Source organism: Schistocerca cancellata, chromosome 3, assembly GCF_023864275.1.
Source record: "Schistocerca cancellata isolate TAMUIC-IGC-003103 chromosome 3, iqSchCanc2.1, whole genome shotgun sequence".
In the NCBI taxonomy this organism is placed as follows: Eukaryota; Metazoa; Arthropoda; class Insecta; order Orthoptera; family Acrididae; genus Schistocerca; species Schistocerca cancellata.
Window position 1 is genome coordinate 142,438,894 of NC_064628.1, and position 20,231 is coordinate 142,459,124.

Here is a 20,231-nt window from a genome sequence, read left to right on the forward strand (position 1 = left end):
TGTTTGTAGATGTAGAAAGTTCATCATAAGGACTAAGCTGGTTCTAAGTAGTGGAAAATATGCAAGGTGGTTACCATCGTTCAAGTTGCTATAACAGATTGTGAGAACTGATTGGTCTTTATTTACAAGTTATTGTTTTAAGAATTACAATACTGCCATTTTGATATTAGGAGAAATAATTTTATTCCTTTTATTTATTTTATTTTACTTTTTTTAAAATGAAGGTCTCAAATCTTTTGTTAAGTGGTTTGTCTAAATGAAAGAAAGAAATAAAACAGATATTATCGAGATCAAGTACAGCAAATAAGATGACACAAGGGTTGTTTTAATAGTGTAAGATTCTAAGTTAAACACTGAACCTTAAATTTTCAGTCGGCTCCTCGGCTGCTGTAAATAATTTCGAACACCATTCAAAGCGACGTCATATGTTTCTGTAGTGTATTTTGTTTCTTTATTTTAGCCCAATCTTTTCATGATACATGTACCCATGTGGCCGAATTTATTGTGATTAATTTTTTTTTTACTGATGGTTAAACATCACATCAATGCAGCTTTCTACGAGTATGTCAAAACAGCGAGGCGCTGAACAGACGAACTTTCCTTTCTGACTCTGCATTTACAGACCTATCAGGAGCTGTTTGTGAAGTATTTCAATAAAAATGTAAATCACTTATCAAATTTCTAAAATCTAAAACGCTAAAGCACTAAGTCTGCATTGATTACTATCATTACTTTGAACAAACGAAATATTTTAATACGCCATTTGTCCATTTCCCAATTTTTGTTTGGCTATGAAAATTCGGACGAAATCCATTGTGCAATTTTCCCTGAAATCACTAATTAAATTTTTCTTCATTATTCTGGATGCTTTTTGAAGAAATTTAATTCTTATCCAAAACTATATCTCTCGTTGGTAAATTTATACCCATTTTGTCCATTTCCCACTTTTCGTTTGGCTAAGAAATTTTAACTAAAAATCAATTCTGAAAGTTATAGATACACTCCTGGAAATTGAAATAAGAACACCGTGAATTCATTGTCCCAGGAAGGGGAAACTTTATTGACACATTCCTGGGGTCAGATACATCACATGATCACACTGACAGAACCACAGGCACATAGACACAGGCAACAGAGCATGCACAATGTCGGCACTAGTACAGTGTATATCCACCTTTCGCAGCAATGCAGGCTGCTATTCTCCCATGGAGACGATCGTAGGGATGCTGGATGTAGTCATGTGGAACGGCTTGCCATGCCATTTCCACCTGGCGCCTCAGTTGGACCAGCGTTCGTGCTGGACGTGCAGACCGCGTGAGACGACGCTTCATCCAGTCCCAAACATGCTCAATGGGGGACAGATCCGGAGATCTTGCTGGCCAGGGTAGTTGACTTACACCTTCTAGAGGACGTTGAGTGGCACGGGATACATGCGGACGTGCATTGTCCTGTTGGAACAGCAAGTTCCCTTGCCGGTCTAGGAATGGTAGAACGATGGGTTCGATGACGGTTTGGATGTACCGTGCACTATTCAGTGTCCCCTCGACGATTACCAGTGGTGTACGGCCAGTGTAGGAGATCGCTCCCCACACCATGATGCCGGGTGTTGGCCCTGTGTGCCTCGGTCGTATGCAGTCCTGATTGTGGCGCTCACCTGCACGGCGCCCAACACGCATACGACCATCATTGGCACCAAGGCAGAAGCGACTCTCATCGCTGAAGACGACACGTCTCCATTCGTCCCTCCATTCACGCCTGTCGCGACACCACTGGAGGCGGGCTGCACGATGTTGGGGCGTGAACGGAAGACGGCCTAACGGTGTGCGGGACCGTAGCCCAGCTTCATGGAGACGGTTGCGAATGGTCCTCGCCGATACCCCAGGAGCAACAGTGTCCCTAATTTGCTGGGAAGTGGCGGTGCGGTCCCCTACGGCACTGCGTAGGATCCTACGGTCTTGGCGTGCATCCGTGCGTCGCTGCGGTCCGGTCCCAGGTCGACGGGCACGTGCACCTTCCGCCGACCACTGGCGACAACATCGATGTACTGTGGAGACCTCACGCCCCACATGTTGAGCAATTCGGCGGTACGTCCACCCGGCCTCCCGCATGCCCACTATACGCCCTCGCTCAAAGTCCGTCAACTGCACATACGGTTCACGTCCACGCTGTCGCGGCATGCTACCAGTGTTAAAGACTGCGATGGAGCTCCGTATGCCACGGCAAACTGGCTGACACTGACGGCGGCGGTGCACAAATGCTGCGCAGCTAGCGCCATTCGACGGCCAACACCGCGGTTCCTGGTGTGTCCGCTGTGCCGTGCGTGTGATCATTGCTTGTACAGCCCTCTCGCAGTGTCCGAAGCAAGTATGGTGGGTCTGACACACCGGTGTCAATGTGTTCTTTTTTCCATTTCCAGGAGTGTATATTGTTTTCACTGCGCTCTAATACGTGACTTCCGGAGATCGTGGTCTAGTGGATAGCATTGCTGCCTCAGGATCACGGGGTCTCTGGTTCGATTCCCAGCCGGCTTGGGGATTTATCTCTGCCTCGGGACTGTGTGTTTGTGCAGTCCTAATCATTTCATCATCGTTCGTGAAAATGGCTCGACTGGAGTGTCTAAATATTGGGACATAGTGCGGACGCTGACGACCGCGCACTTGAGCGCCCCAAAACCAAACATCCACCATCATCATCTAATATTTGACGACGATATATATTTTGTTAGTAATTAATAACCGGAAAATTAAGGGAGTTTGCTCATAGTAGATCGTAGTTACGATCATAATTGTTTCACTGGAAAGGGATAAATTTTTCGCTTATGATCTGCTACACTGAATTAGCGTGTATCGTAGCGGAATGATAATGTAAAAATGTAATGAGAGTGGTACGAATACAATGGTATAACTTTTATTTCGCGATTACTGTATAACGTGATGGACCTATGTATCCCTTGTGCAATGTGTTCGCAAAAATTGGCTGTCACTTTCATATAATATCTAGATATTGTGCTTCACGACGTTTGCACAATTAAATCGCATTGTCAGACTGTGGTAGCGGGTCGCTTAACAGGACTCCTTTAATGCATGTGAAACAAAGAAGGTATGTTACAGGTTAAGCTTATTACGAGTGCCTCCAATAACAACTGTGCAGTTAATACCACTCCTCAACTTTGTTTCACAGAAGAAAGAGATGTTGTAAACCAGGGCCGGCCAAACTCTGCACAGTGTGCAGACGTCCGGAAGTGCTGCACATGTGCGCACGTGTGCGACAGGGAGCGACAGCGACATCTGTTATTAGACATGTGTCCTAAATGAAAGGCGGCGATTCCACTTCCATGTTTACGTGGTACAAGCAAGAGGAAAATTGGTCATTAAACCGATTGTTTCAATGTATACTTACATTTAGGGTTTTTTTAAATATGTGAAAGGCTACGCTCAGCTGAAGTGGATAAAACATAACATTCATCTAACTGTCGGTTATTATGCAGATTTCAGACGGAACTGATGAAAGATATAGCAATAATGGTATTGAAATAACCGGTGATCATCGAGAGGTCTGCAGGCATCTCCGGCGGTAATTCGGAAGAATACCACCCATCGATTGTGCCATTCCAACACTAATCGAAGCGTTAGGGTTTCAGGTGCCAGCCAGCCAGCCAGCCAGCCGAGCAGCAGCAGCAGCAGCAGCAGCGGTCCCGGCCAGCAGCAGCGGTCCAGCCAGCCAGCCCTCCAGCAGCAGCGGCGGCGGCAGCAGCGGCCCCGGCCCCGTCTGCGGCAGCAGCGGCAGCTGCGGCGGTCCTGCCAGCCGTCGCCAGCGCCAGCAGCGTGGGACTCTGGTATTCGTCCGTCTTCGTCCGTCCACAGTTTTTTCCTCTCCTTTTCGTCCTGTGCATTTTTCGTTCACCCCTGTCGTCATGCCAGCCTCCACCACCACTGCCACTACTACCTCCACTGCCACTGTGTACACGTCGCCCTCCGCCGCCACCACCACCACCATTACATGGGGTGCCCAGAAACCACCCCTCTTTCCATCCCTCATCTTCTCACTCTCCCTTCACCCTCGCTCTTTGTCGCCCTCTCTCCAGCTTCTTCCTCCCGCTCCTCTCCCTCTGATCCTTTCCCCCACTCCCCCAGCCTGTAACTGCAGCTCCAGCTAGGGTGGTGGCCCGTCGGGCCACTGCCCATGCCCAGCTCTCCCCATCGCCTTCGCCATCACCGCCACCACCGTCGCTGTCGCCTTCGCCGTCGCCTTCACTGTCACCATCTCCGGCGCCTACTGCCGCGTCCACGCCAGGACCTGCCACTTCCCGCCACCTCCCCATAGCTCCTGTCCCTCATGTCACCACCCACCCTTCTGCCACCGTTAAACGCCCTAGTGGCACCACCACCTCCTCTGCTCCCAAAAAGGCCCCGCCCCATCCTCCTCCCCCCCAGGATGCTATGGATGTCTCCCCGCCTGGCCCTGCTCCCTCTGCCTCCTCCTCCTCCTCCTCCTCTTCCTCCTCCTCCTCCTCCTCCCCCCCTCTTTATACAACTACCTCATTTCCCATCCCAATCCTTCCCATCTCGAGACCCAGAACTTCTCCCTCCTACTCTGCCAACACTTCCCTAGTGCCCCCATCTCACTCCTCATTCCCAGACAGGATTCAGTTCTCATCTCCTCCCCCATCCCCACCCACCATACTGACATCCTCTCTCGCCTCCCCATCACCCAGTTCGGCCCCAAAGCCTCCCTCACTCCTGCTCCTTCTCCATCTCCTACCTGGCAACCCTAAGCCCCGCGTCGCCCAACGACCCTCACCGCCATGATCACTCGGCTTAGTCCAACAGTCACGGAGGAGGAGGTGTTGGCGGAGCTCAAGGCGCATCCCTCGCTGGTGGTGTGGTCGGTCCGCCGCATTTTTAACTCGGCCGGCCCCACTTGCCTTATGCGGGTTTTCTCCGAGGACGCCCCCTCCATTGACCATCTCCTGACAGAGGGTATCCTCCTCTTCAACCAGCGCTATAAGGTTGACCCCTCCCGTTCCCCTCCTCAGTCCCTGCACTGCCAGAGGTGTCTGTGCTATAACGCGCACCCAACAGCCGAGTGCTGCGAGGCCCCCACCTGCCCGCATTGTCGGCAAGCGCATTTCCTCCGGCAGTGCCCTAACCTTCAATCCCCTCCGTCCTGTAATACCTGTAATCTCCCCCATCCCACCTACTCCCAAAAGTGTAAAGCCCGACCCCCTCCGACCACTCCTGAACTAACTGTCCCTGTCTGTCCTCTGGACGCCCCCACCTCTCCTGGCAATTCCCTTCGTACCCCCCACCCCCGCTGAGGACATCATCAGGTTCCTCACCGTTGTCCTGCAAAACGTCCACCCTTTCCAGCGCCCTCACACCCTCCAACAGGTCTCCCTCGCTGCCCGTTCCGTCTTCCACCTAAAATGTATGCCACCTACTCCCACAACCAGGCCTTCACCTTCTCCCATGTCGACACCCTCGTCTAAATCCCTGTCATGGCGCGACAGCACCGTATTCTGTTCAACAACATCCATTCCCTTCCGACCAACAAGAACCTCTTCATGCACACCTTTGCCACCCAACGCGTTGATGCCTTCCTCCTCAATGGAAACTTCCTCCAACCCCACCACACCGTCCACACTTTGCCCTACCTTCTCCACCGCTCCGATAATCCCCTCCTGATTGCGCGTGGTGGAGTTGCCATTGGCCACTACCGCCAGATCCCGGTTCGGCTCCAACCTCTCCTTCCCAACCCGACCGAACACCTGATCCTTACTCTCTTCTTCCCTGGCCTTACCGTCACCTGTGCCAAGATCTATGTCCGCCCTAATGCCCCTATTCCTTTCGACTTCCTCTCCCACATTGATCGTACTTCTCCTCCCACATGATTGCTGCTGACCTGACCCAGCTACGGCGGTGGCATCAGTTCCTCTCAACCCTCCAAGGCGACCTCGTCCCCATTCCCCAGCACACCCACCCCGAATCCAACTCCACTTCCGATGTCATCCTCTCCTCCCCCAATCTCCTTGGCCGCAAAGCGTTGGATGTCCTGGATCCCATTGGTAGTGACCATCTCCCTATCCTCCCCACCATTTCAGACAGTCGTCTCCCCCGCCCCGACCCTCGTAATGACTCTCCCCCAAAGTACATCCATGACTATTCCCGTGCCGACAGGAATGCCTACCGGGATACCCTCTCCATCTGGGTCGAAGGCCACCCCTTCATCTACCACCACCCTGACGATGTTACCCATGCCGCCTCCTTTCTCCAGCAGACCTTGTCTGAGGCTGTGGAGTCCCATGTCCCTACTGTCGCCATCCACCCCCACCTCCCTACCTTACCCCCACAGGCTGTCCTCCTCCTCCGTGAATCCCGCCGTCTCTACCATGCCTTCTTCCACATGTGTGACCCGGACACACTACGACGCCACTGGCAACTCCAGCGACACATCCGAAAGTTGCTCGGGGCTAAGAAACGCCGGGACTGGCGACAGACTTGCGCCCATTTAAATGCTACACTACCTATAAACTCGTCCAAGTACTGGTCAGCCTTCCGTCGCCTTACCGGAACTAAACCCTCCTCCTACTATCCCCTTCTCCATGATGATCACCCCTTTCCTGACACCGTTAGCAAGGCCAGTCACTTTGCCTCCTACCTTTCCGATGTCTTCTCCATCCCCGACGATCCCCAGTTCGATTACTCCATCTTCCCAGATGTGCGCGATCGAACTGATACCTCTGTCCCTCCACTTGTACCTGGTTTCTAGTACTTGGACAACATTGCACGCATGGAACTCAATGCCTCTATCACTACACAGGATCTCACTGCTACACTCTGCACAAAACACAACACCGCTCCTGGTCACGATCGTGTCACCTAACGCCACCTTCGTGAAGCTCCTGTCTCTTTCCTCTCCACCCTCGCCAGGTTCTACAATGTAGTCCTGTCCACCGGCTACTACTCTGACCTGTGGAAAACCTCCCATATCCTGATGTTCCTTAAACCCAGTAAACTGCTTCCGCCGTCTCCTCCTATCATCCCATCAGCCTTACTTTGGTCTTCAGCAAGGTCCTGGAATCCATCTTCACTCGATGCACCCACCAGCATCTCTGCCAGCACTGCCTCCTTCCCGTTACCCAGTGTGGCTTTCGACCACCCTGCTCTTCCGATGACCTTCTCCTCCACCACACTATTTGCGGATCCTTGACGCTGTTCACCATGCTGGGATTCGACTGGCTACGGGTGCTTATCGGACCAGTCCCGTACCCAGCCTCTGTGCTGAGGCTGGCGAACCGCCACTTACCATCCGGTGGCAGCTCCTGCTGGTGCGCCAAGCTTGTAAGTTTCTTGCAGCTCCCAGCTCGCCTGCTCACCATCTTGTTGCCCTTCCACCTCTGGATCGCCTTTTTTCCCGCCGTCCCCGGGCTACGTTGCCATTTGGGATCAGAGTGCACCGTGTGCTTGAGTCCCTCAGTGTGGAGTCTGTCCAACCCCAAATCCTGGGTTTTAACCGCCTGTCACCCTGGTTACTAATGAGGCCACGTGTGATTTTAGATTTATTGCAGTACAAGAGAGATTGCACTCCTGCCACCGTTTTTACTGCAGAATTTTCTGCTATTTTATCTGAGCACCACGACTATGTAGCTGTTTTTACGGATGGGTCGAAACAAGGGGATTCCGTGGGTTGCTCAGTTGTTTTTCCGGATCGTGTCCTCAAGGTCCGCCTGCCTCAAACTTTTACTGTCTTTGTTGCAGAATTGTCTGCGATCTTGCGGGCACTGGAGCCGATGAGACTTTCTTCCTCGCTTAAATTTCTTGTCTGTTCCGATTCACTCAGTGCCCTTCAATCATTGCACCATTTGTATCCGGCGGATAAAGTAGTCCAGACCATCCAGGATGCCCTCCTCCGGCTACAGCGACTGGGGAAGGTTGTAGCTTTCTGCTGGGTTCCAGGGCATGTCGGCATTGCTGGGAATGAAAGGGCAGATCTCGCAGCCAAGGAGGCATGTCTTGATCCACACGTATCTCAGTGTGCTATCCCGTTGCACGCACTCACCTCGCTGATGAGCTCCCGAGTCATGTGTCGGTGGGAGGATGAGTGGCTGGAAGTGACTGACAATAAGCTCCGTCTAGTCAAGCCCACAACGCGTGTGTGGTGTACTTCCTTTCAGCCCCGTCGACGGGACGAGGTTCTCCTCACTCGGCTTCGAATAGGCCACAGCCCTTTGACGCATGGCTTCCTGCTCTGGCGAGAAGACCCTCCATTGTGTGGTGCTTGCGGCGTCCAGGTCACTGTGAGCCACATTTTACTGGATTGTGTTTTATTTTCTGACCAGCGGGCCTCGGCTGATTTGTCAGCGGACCTGCCAACTCTTTTAGGCAACACTCGGACGAATGTGGTTAAAGTTTTAAAGTTCTGTGCCTTGTCAAATGTTTTTACAAAGATTTTAGGGAGAGGATATTAATTTGCTCACTGTGTGACAAGCTCGCCCATCTTTTATGTAAGTGGCCAGCCAATGACACTTTCCTGTGTCATTCTTGTTGCTATGTTTTCCCTTCCCTTAGCTTTTACTTTCTTATGTAGTAATTTCTCTCTTTTCCTGCTTTCTTTGAATATGTTTTTCAGTTTTATTAGGTCTCTCCACATTCGTTCCTTTTAATGTGTGTCAGGGCGCTGATGACCTCGATGTTGAGCGCCCAAAAAACCCCAACACACACACACACACACATCTCCTTTCTGAACAGCTAAATTCCCATCGCTCCGCAATCTTCGTCTCCCTGCCTCGAACGAGCTTACGACCGCGTATGGCATTCCGATCTCCTCTTCAAGCTTCAAACCTTCGCCCTTCCCATTAACTACATCCGTCTGATCTGCTCCTTTCTCTCCCACCATCCTTCCTACGTCACCATCCATAACACGGACTCCTACACCTTTTATCCCTCCGCCGGTGTGCCCCAAGGCTCCGTCCTCTTTCCCCTTCTGTACCTTGTGTATACGTCGGACACGCCGCCGCTGTCACCCCCCTGTCCACCTTCTCCAGTCTGCTGATGACACCGCCTTCCTTGCTCTCGCCCCCACCCTGCAGCGTTCCCAACACCTTCTCCAAACCCATCTTGACCGGTTCACCGCTTCGTGCAACCAGTGGTTGTTCAAGGTCAATCCCTCCAAAACCCAGGCGATCATTGCAGGCAAAACCACCCCTTCCTTCCACCTCATTGATTTCTATGTCACCATCTGTGGCCGTCCTATGGCCCTCACCCCCACCCTTAAGTACCTTGGCGGCACCATCGACTGTCGCCTCTCCTGGAACCCCCATCTCCAGACAATTCAAGCCAAGGCACGCTCCTGACTCTGTCTCCTCAAGCTCCTTTCCAGCCGTACGTGGGGTCTGGACCCCTCCATCATACTCCACACTTATAAATCCCTCATCCGCCCTATCCTCTGTTATGCCCATCCTGCCTGGATCTCCGCCCCCTACCTTTTTCAAATCCCTTCAGATCCTATCACATCCGTCTCCCCTCCCCCACGCGGATCCCATACGACCTCATTCCGTTCCCCCACCTCCTCCTTTTCCTTGAATGGACACGGATCCTGTACACCTCCTGAAAACTCGATCCTCCTCACCCACTTGTCTCCCCCGTCCTCTCCCATCCCCACCTGCTGCTGCACCTGTATTCCCGCGTCCCACCCGGTCTCCATCTCTCCACCCTCCTTAACCTCTCCCAAGGTGGCTTCCGCCGGCTCCCTCTCGCTGATGATGCCCTCCTCCCCTCCATCTACCCCTCCTACCAACTTTGATCCTCCCTCCCTCTTCCTGTGTTTGCTCCTTTGGGCACCCTCCTTCCCACCCTTCTCTCCCTCTTCCCTCCCTTCTCCATTTCCCCCCACTCCTCCCCCGGGCTTCCCCTACCCTGTCCCTCTACTCCTCCCCCCATCTCCTCAGCCATTGGCATCTTTGTTCTCCCCTCTCCCCCACCTCACCCTTCTTCACCTCTTGGCGGGTCCCCAGACTCGCACACGCTACGTGGACATTCGCGCGCCGGAGATCATCGCCATCAGTGTCTCGTGTATGCTGTCGTGTTTAGTGTTCAGTGTTCACCGTCGCACTCCATCGTTCACCTGAGCCATCGCCATCTTCAGTGTTTGTGCGTCGAGTCAACAGTTTGTAGTGTGGATTATCGTCGAGTGTGAACGGCTCCGTGTTTGTCTTTATGTGCCTATTGTTTTATCACCCACCGTTATGTCACTTATGTGTATCCTTTCTGTTGTTTATTTATCTATTCTAAGGCTGAAGAGCGGCGTAACATGCTGCTGACAGCCTGCCTGTTTGTACGGGTTTGAAAATAACAATAAAGAAACAAAATCGAGAGGTCTGCGGTTATCATTCTGTTCAGAGGTCAGTGAGACAGAAATTATGTGGGTGTAACTAAGGGCACCGAGAATTAGTTATAGGAAACCTTGCATTAGTTTAATGTTATTTGAAATCATGAATAAGATTCGTTGGAAGTCTCTAAGTGCTCTCTTTCTTAAATACTAGCCCAAAAGCCGGCCGGTGTGGCCGTGCGGTTCTAGGCGCTACAGTCTGGAACCGCGAGACCACTACGGTCGCAGGTTCGAATCCTGCCTCGGGCATGGATGTGTGTGATGTCCTTAGGTTAGTCAGGTTTAAGTACTTCTAAGTTCTAGGGGACTGATGACCTCAGATGTTCAGTCCCATAGTGCTCAGAGCCATTTGAAACATTTTTTAACTAGCTCAAAAACATTATGCGTATTTACCTGCCGTCAGTCAAGCCTCCTTAATAAAAACGCACGGTTGTCAACTGTATTACATGTCTTACTGGGTTAAACTCTTAACATAAAAGTAGATGTCTTAAAGAGTAGACTGTGACAGTACTTTAAATGTTTAATACGCGAAATACCTTCCCATGGCTGGCTTGCAAGCTGTGGAAAGAGCACTAGAATGCGCCCGTACAGAGTATCCCAGCAAGTGGATAAAGCGACATCTGTGCGTAGAAACATGCACTACATGAACGCTGACGGCTGCGGCGTGCACGCTACGACCCGGAAGTTGCACATGTGCAGGAGCACCGCACGCGTGCAGAATTTCTGGCCGGCCCTGCTGTAAACGCTCACTGCTGCTGCGTCAGAACATAAAAGATCTATTGTAGAGATAATGCGGACCAATATTCGGTATTTTCTTACCTTATCCATTATTCTCTTATGTGAAATCGGCCACGGAATATCTGTAGAGACGCAGTCACACCTGCATAAATAAAAAAAATTATAATGATTAGAACAGATACAAAACAGTAGCTGGAGGATACCTCAGTAATAGAGAAAGGATGGTTAGAATTTACAATATGATATCAACAGACAGAAACTGTGATGTCGCATCTTCCAGAGGTGTTTATAACTGTCATGTGGAAACGAACATGAGAAGTGACTTTAGCGGCAAATTAATGCCAACGCTGTTATTTATTATGAACTTAGGGTTGAATATTAATTTTACGTGTGTTCCTGACTGAACGAGAGATGACACAATGACGTATTGAGTCTCATTTTCAGTTAAATTCCTATGGAGATTAATAAGTTACCAACTAACGGCCTGATAGAAATTTCAGTTGCGGCAAAGCGCAGGATCATGCGCAGAGTCTCATTTCCGAGGTAACAGTCACCAAGACTTACCAACAGTATGGTTAGCAAAGAAGTTCATGGGAAAAGGCACATTTTGGTGTGTCACAGAAAATGTTTCAACTTTCGTCAATCATCTGTTTCTCCTGTGCTAGGAATTCTTACATTTGACCTACAGAAATCAGACAACTTTACATTTCAGCTTGATTTGGAATGGACTACACTCGCTTCGGCGACTGGTGTGGACCAGCACCCCGTGTAAAATAAAGCCTGACAAGTAGTGCGTGACGTCAGAACATGGCTTCCCATGCAATCTAACTAGAATTGAACAGTTTCATGGAACAGTACTTGTGAAGTCATGCGGCGAGTTTCACGTCATTCTACTATTATAGTGAATGCTGTTCCTCCTTCAGTGTATGTGATTTGGTTGTTTACTTTCTGTGCAAGAAACTGGTGATTAGTTTTCTTGAAGGTGAAAATTTCGTTGCCTGCAAAACGTCATTTCGTTGCTCTGTGCCGAATTTTAGAGGAAATTACGATGTTGGACCAAAAGTAATTGTGTTTAAAATTCCGGAGGATGAAGCAACGAAGAAGATATGGTTGTCGAGTATTCGCAGAGATAACTTCACTCCTTCTTCAAGTTCAAGCATGAGTATTTGTTATGTTTATTTCTTAAAAGAGGTTAAGTGTGCTAACAAAGAAGAGGCCTTAATGCATTGTGGAAGGTCAGCGACATTTTGACTAATATATAAGATCATAACTGCGTAAATGCCGAAGAAAACAATGTTTCACTGTCCTGGCGATTCTACAGTTTAGCTGGTTTACGATATATAAATTCTGTACTCTGAGGTTTCACGCAGGATAGCCTAAGCACAGTCACACTTAAATAGTTTAATACCTTCGTATATTTATATACTTCCTCTTTGTGCTGTTTGTTGCTAGGAATACAAGACGGTTTATGATTAAGTATATGCACATAAGATACAGACAAGTTTAGATGTATTCTGGGACTAGTATTAAGCTCTGTTTTTTTCTGTAAATGTCTTCAGGAAGATGCCTCTTCAAAGACAAGGAATGTGGTTTATCCAGACATTGACAGTTAAATAAAAACAATGTCTCATTCACTTATTTTTGATAAATTATTGATAGTAATTTGAAGTTCAGTGCAGGGAATAGTACTATTAGAGCATACAGTAAGCTTCCGACTTTACAATGCACAAATAAATATTTTTCTCTAAATCCATAGAAAGGAAAAATGAATGAGTACATTAATGGATTAATAGGGCATCAGAGAAAACAAAGGAACAAACTGTGAAAACACATGTAAAAAATAGTTGTGTATTTTACAAATTATTACTTTCTGAGTCTATAATTACAGATTCATGCCAGTGACCTTCACTGCTGTCTTATAGATACAACTAAAGTACTTGAAAACAATTGTGTGCTCATGTTTAACCTAATGGGTAGCACATAACCGGCATTGTACTAGCTTCATTATGTTGTCAGTTTTTATGTAAGTTATGAAGTGATGTATTGACTAGGGAATAGCAGCTGATGTAGGTTGATTCTTACAAAATACAGAAACAAAACAGTTTCTGTCTCATAAAAAGCGCTACCATTAAGTATTTCATAGTTCTATAGGATACTCATAGTTGGAGAATTACTTTGAATTATTCTGTTACGTCTTACTCTGTTTCACATTTCACAGTTGCTTCTATGGAACACACCTGTGAGAGTTTGGTGTTGTCATGTTTTCATGTATGTGAGGGGTCTGTATGTGTGGATGGGGGGTGGGGGGAGCGGGCAGCGCGAATGTTTGTGTGTGTGTGTGTGTGTGTGTGTGTGTGTGTGTGTGTGTGTGTGTGTTAACACAGTCAAAAGAGTCTTTTAATAGAGCAAGAGATTTAGAAAAAATCCCATCTCCCGAGTGAGCATATGAGCATCAAGGCAAAATTATAAAAACAATATCACAGTTATTGAATTATGCTTTGCACATTAGTCAATGTTTTTAATTATTAATGGGGCAAGTACTTTCTTCATTTCACCATTTATTGAAGAGCTTGTTGTGATAACGTGTGACTGCATGTGCTGTGACTTTGTAGTGTTAGCGTTTTATGGAGTTACTATGCAATGGCCATATCACTTATGTATTTCTCTGCATGTGAGTTGGGTGTGTATTTGTATTTGGGAACCAGAAACTAACTTCATATAGATAAATAGTTCTCACACTATTAGTACTGTCATTACATTCATATGTAAGTACCTTACTCATATTTTATTCATTTTTAATTACAGGTATGTCATGTTCACTTCCATAAGGATGATGTTATTTGGGAAACACAAATTGTGGATGAAAGATCTGGTCAGTTATAAGACGTGAAGGGCCAGATGAGAAAATGCAGAGGCTTGGAAATGAGCAGTCCGCAGAGTTACAAAATACACTACTGCCCATTATATTTGCTACACCACGAAGATGACGTGCTAGAGATGCGGAAATTAACCGACAGGAGGAAGATGCTGTGGTATGCAAATGATTAGCTTTTCAGGGCATTCTCACAAAGTTGGCGCCGGTGGCGACGCCTACAACGTGCTGACATAAGGAAAGTTTCCAACCGATTTCTCATACACAAACAGCAGTTGACCGGCGTTGCCTGGTGAAACGTTGTTGTGATGCCTCGTGTAAGGAGGAGAAATGCGTACCATCATGTTTCCGACTTTGATAAAGGTCGGATTGTAGCCTATCGCGATTGCGGTTTATCGTATCGCGACATTGTTGCTCCCGTTGTTCGAGATCCAATGACTGTTAGCAGAATATGGAATCGGTGGGTTCAGGAGGGTAATACGGAACACCGTGCTGGATCCCAACGGCCTCTTATCAATAGCAGTCAAGATGACAGGCATGTTATCCGCATGGCTGTGACGGATCGTGCAGCCACGTCTCGATCCCTGAGTCAACAGATAGGGACGTTTGCTAGACAACAACCATCTGCACGAACAGTTTGGCGACGTTTGCAACAGCATGGACTATCAGCTCGGAGACCATGGCTGCAGTTACCCTTGACGTTGCATCACAGACAGGAGCGCCTGCGGTGGTGTACTCAACGACGAACCTGGGTGCACGAATGGCAAAACGTCATTTTTTCGGATGAATTCAGGTTCTGTTTACAGCATCATGATGGTCGCATGTCAAAGATTCAGCGTTGACGCTGGCTGCAGGTTTAAAAATAAGTAAATATATTGTAATACCTGTTCTGTTTGGTAAGATCCGCTGTACAACAAACTACCTGGCGCTTCGTCAAGTGTAATTGGTATTGCCTCTGAAGAACTAAATAAAATGCCGTGTGGCTAGGGCCTCCCGTCGGGTAGACTCTTCGCTGGGTGCAAGTCGTTCGAGTTGACGTCACTTCGGCGACTTGAGTGTCGATGGGGATGAAATGATGATGTTAAGAACAACACAACACCCAGTGCCGGAGCGGAGAAAATCTCCGACCCAGCCGGGAATCGAAACCGGGCCGTTAGGTATGACATTCCGTCGCACTGATCACTCAGCTACCAGGGGCGGACTCTGAATAACTTACAAGAGTGCACGATACTCTACTGGCGCCATACATGACGTTCTGATACAATTATAAACTGTAACTTGCCATTAATAGACTGAACTTACTGAAGTGACTTTCTCATCAAATAAACTTTGAGGATGTTCCAGTTGAGCAGTTCTAGCTTATTTACGATTACGAAGAAGTGGTAGTATATTTTATTCCGTGGCAGTGAGATTACTATTTGACTTAGGTTAATTTTTCGCTTACTGTTTTAGTTAAGAATTTTTCTCCTCCAAGTTTTTCTATTAGTCAGACCACAGTGAAACACGTCAGCGCTAATCGACTATTACTAGAATGGGAATAATTGCTGGGATTTCTGTTAAAGCTTCGTTTTTGTGTGGCTTGTGCCTCTGTCGGTGACTACATCTCGAAGCACTCAGGTTTTCTGAGAACGGTCGGTTGACTGAACACCTGCCGACGAAGAACGCAAACGCCCATAGGGTAGTAGAAAGCCGCAGTATCTTGAGACTGCTGGTACCACCGTGGAGTGCTTTGAGCTGTAGGAGTCTCAGAGCCGAACCGTAGGGGAAAATTTCGACCCATAGTTGAAGTGGACCTGTTGGAACGTAGAACGCAAGAAGCCTTATCGTGTTCTGTTATCGACATCTCGTTTCGACCCTTACTGAGTAACAAACGAGCTCGCTAAAGGACGAGCCAGCTGTACCAGGCAAACCTCCACCGAGCAACTTACGATTCGTGCCAAGGAATTCTTCTGATTTGCATGCATAAGTTAAGACTCACCACATGTTTCTACAGAGTATCTTCTTTTACGTGGAAGATGTAGTCTTGCAAAACTGGATGAGTCTTAACTATTTATTTCAAGTTTCTGCTACCAGTCACTTTTTATTTTATGCTTAATCTAACACAATGCAACGCGTTTCGAGCATGTTCTGTTCATCTTCAGGCGTTTATACATACATACATACATACATACAGAGAAATGTTACTTAAAAATAAACAGTCTTAAACTAGATTAATCTAGAACTCTTTGTCCCTTTTTTTTTACTCTATATGCTGGTGTGGCATTTGGGGGGAAGGGGGAGGTGGAAGTGTATGGGCTACTGGCACCAGGGGGGTGAAACTCATATAGGGATTTCCGGTAACACGACGTTGGCTTGGTCCCAGGCCACTTGGAGCGCTGCAAGTTTAAAATTTATAGTCTCGTGTTCCTATTGGATGACGTAGTCTTCCGTAACTGTTTTGGTATCGTAGCAACGTGATCGTGATTTTTCGTTTAAATTGCAGTGTAAGTATGTTGCTATTATTCTGCTTAATTTTTGGATGCATTCGTAATATTTGATGGTGTGATGATTCAGTATTTACTTTTTTACTTTTGTGTCATATAGAACACGATGCTGTATCATCACATTACGTTTTGTGGACTCTTCTATATTTGTTCCTGCAAAGAAAAACAATTTCCGTTGCTCAGTTTACTTAAAGGGTACGTATATTTCTTATTTCTGTTCACATTTCCTTGTACTTAATAGAGAATCCCATGCTAGCAGCTTTTGGCATAGTTGGTATTCAACTTTCCGAGTCCTATAATGGAATATAATTCTGGCTTTGATTCATCTTCCTTTTTGGCACGAAGTGCTCTTAGTGACATAATAAGTACCATTTGTTGTGCCGTTTACTACATACCAAATATTGGACATGTTACAATTGATTCGTAATGCCTCGAGTGTGTTCTATTTCCCGTTTTCGACAGTAAATATTCTGTACACTACATAACACTCTATCCAGGTAAAAAGTGTTTGTTGTTGTATCGACAAAGGTTGTGTTCTCACATAATAAGACATTTGTTTGGAAGTCACACAAAGGAGGTCCTTCAAGCTGTTGGACATTTACACGTATTATTGTGGCAATATCCAATGCAGTAGAAATCTTCTCGCACTTTAATGCTCAACACAATGTAATACAGGTTTACAGCTGTAACTGTTAGTGATAATGTACAGTTGAATTTGGTATCTACCATGGTATCTATATGCTGAAATATACTGAAATGGTACAATAAGCAGTGTTTCTACTGCCTGGTAGCACTGTTTATCGAAGTAGTGTTGAGTATAGAATATAGTGCAACTACGCTCACGGAGTTATATTTAGAGTGATGTGCATATCCGTAGTAGAAATGAGAATTTGTTTCGTTTTTTCACTATTTTGTAGCAATACCACATCAGACTACAAGCCATGACAACAGTTATCAATACTTCAGTACAGGATAGCTGCATTTACACATAAGCTAATGTGATTTTTGATAATGAAATTAATTTCACATTGAGTTTTCTTTAACATTAATCAATGTAAACCATACCTGATCTTTTTTCTCGTTCCTAATTTTTGGTTTGAATAACATTTCAGACACATGAGGATCGATCATACAGGAAGAGAAGAATCCAGTTTGAGATTTAAATAGAAATACTCGTGCAAGTTTCCCGGATGCAGGAGTAGTTATTATGTAAAAACGAATTCCAAACACAAGAATAAACATTTCTATAAATTTTCAGATGCATCAAAAAGTGAGACTTTAAAGAAGTGAAAATTGATCTGTAATATAGGTGAAGGTGTCAACTGTAGTTATTATTATGTGTGTGAGGATCATTTTTATACTAGACACAGGCTAAATCATGGTGTTATACCAAAGCACATGGAATTGGTGTTGTATCACCCTCCCTCCACCATCTGTGTTACACTGGTGGTGGTGGTGGTGGTGGTGGTGGCGGTTTCACCAGATCGAGTGCAAATATAAGTGTGACGAGACAGGTCACAATGCTAAATCTGCAGTAATACAATGAAGCAGTCCCCCTTTAAGATGATGATGGTGAGTACAGCTTTTTATCGTCACCTGTTTATGATGTTGAAAGTAGTCCAGGTGTAATGGGATCTGGCGTTTCTAAACGTGATTTAACTCCAAGAAAACACAAAATGTATAAACTGCATAGAATTACAGTTTCCAGAGTGTGTAAATTGAAAAAACAGCTACAGTATTAGAGGAATAAATTGAAAATTCTAAAAGAGTTGTATGATGACAGGAAATTTCAATTAATTGAAGAAGAGTTGAATGATGTGACTAAAACGTTTATTAATAGTCACTTAAGAAATGCCGATATGCAGCCCACAGCATTACGGTGGTCTATACAAGATAAGGCATTTGCTTTATCTATTTATAAGCGCTGTCCCCGGTTGTACAGATATTTGGCCACATACTTCTCAATTCCATGTGTCAGGCCGCTCAAGGGAGTGCTTTCCCACATACCATTCGATACAGGACTTAATCCAGCTTTATTAAACTTTTTAGCAAGGGAAGTAAGTAATACGCATGAAAATGACAAGTATTGTGCTCTACTTTTTGATGAAATATCTCTGGATGATGGTATGTACTATGATGCACACAAACAGCTAATCTATGGGTATCAGGACTTGGGTCATTTAGGACGTCCACCTGTAGCTGCTAGTCAAGCATTGGTTTTTATGCTGAAAGGCATTCGCAGAACTTGGGAACAAGTTCTAGCATATTACTTTACCGCAACCACTTTCCACTACACCCATTTGAAATCACTCATTGTTCACATCATAAGTGAATACAGAATATTGGGTTCAAAGTGGTTTGTACTGTATGTGACCAGAATGCAACACACCAAAAGGCCCTTAAGCAACTGTGTGAAGCAAATTTGTTGAAGCCCAGTATATTTCATTTTGTCGTCAATAATCAACCAATTGTTACCTTTTATGATGTACCACATCTGCTCAAAAACACTAGAAATGCTTTCATAGATAATAAAATTCAATTTGAACCTCACAAAGCAGCAAAGTTTGAGTACATCAGTACAGTGTTCTTTTTGGATAAAAAAACGGTTCAAAACTCTACCCAAATTAAAAGCACAACACTTTAACTTTTCTGATTCCCATGTCAAAATTAAGGTAAAAGTTGCTGCTGCACAAATGAGCCATACTGTTGCAGCTGCAATTGAAACATATGTTTCTACTCACACATTACCATCTGAAGCTATACACACAGCTGAGTTTGTGGAAAAGATAGATAATCTCTTTGATTCACTCAACAGTTATGAGCAATACCTCAGGAATGGAAAACAATTTAGGAGTGCTTTATCAGAAAATTCGCCACATTTAGAAATGTGGTATAGCATATTGAGGGAAATAGGCAGCTGGCAAATAATAGATTTAAAAACGGGAAGAAACAAGACTAATATGTTTAGCTTCATAAAAGGTTGGCAGATTACATTACAGTCTATTATTTTCTTGTGGAAGACCTTGAAAGTTGTTGGCTTTAAATACTTAAATTTAAAGGCGTTCAATCAAGATGCTTTAGAAAATTTCTTTTGTTGTATAAGACAACATGGTATTGCTAATACAAACCCAACTTGTTTTAAGTTTGTACAAGCTCTGAAGACTTGTGTTGTCAATCATATGACTTTACCATGAGTGTAAGTAACTGGGAAAATGATGATTACACTCCCTTGAGCAGTTTGTGTCACTTTTCGGCAGCTAGTGGTAGGAGTGATCATTTAAGTGAATGTGAAATGAATGACACTGATACACCTGAGCAAATTTATTCTTACTCAGAAGGTATCATTGAGTCTGTAGAAGATCAACAATCCTTAGGCTATGTAGCAGGCTATGTACTAAAAGCCATAGATGTACCAGATGATTGTGAAACATGTAATACCAATCTCTAATCCTCTGTTGTGACTGAAAATCATTTGTTTACCTCATTTAAAGAGAATAGTGAGGAGCATTCTCATTTGAAATATGCAAGTGAAAGAGTCATGATTTTCCTAAGGGCACTCCATGATCAGCTGTATGAGTATCTAAATAGTCATGGTCACACAACAAGACTACATGATAATTAAAAAAAAAACATTTGTTCTGTCTCATACAACAATTTGTAATAAACAGGACATTGAAGAGAGACTTCTGAAGACAAGTATTCCATTTATAATATACAAGTATGTGAAAGAAAAGAAATTTACAAACAAGAGG

General features: G+C 45.8%; 1 protein-coding gene across 1 annotated transcript in view; it reads right to left on the bottom strand.

The window, feature by feature from the left end:
• Positions 1 to 20,231, bottom strand: part of LOC126176164 (uncharacterized) — a 398,525-nt gene that overhangs the window by 140,741 nt on the left and 237,553 nt on the right. The window contains exon 2 of the mRNA XM_049923306.1: positions 11,206 to 11,266. Within this exon, the coding sequence (XP_049779263.1) occupies positions 11,206 to 11,214 (9 nt within the window). The 5' untranslated portion in view covers positions 11,215 to 11,266. The remainder of the gene's footprint in view (positions 1 to 11,205; positions 11,267 to 20,231) is intronic.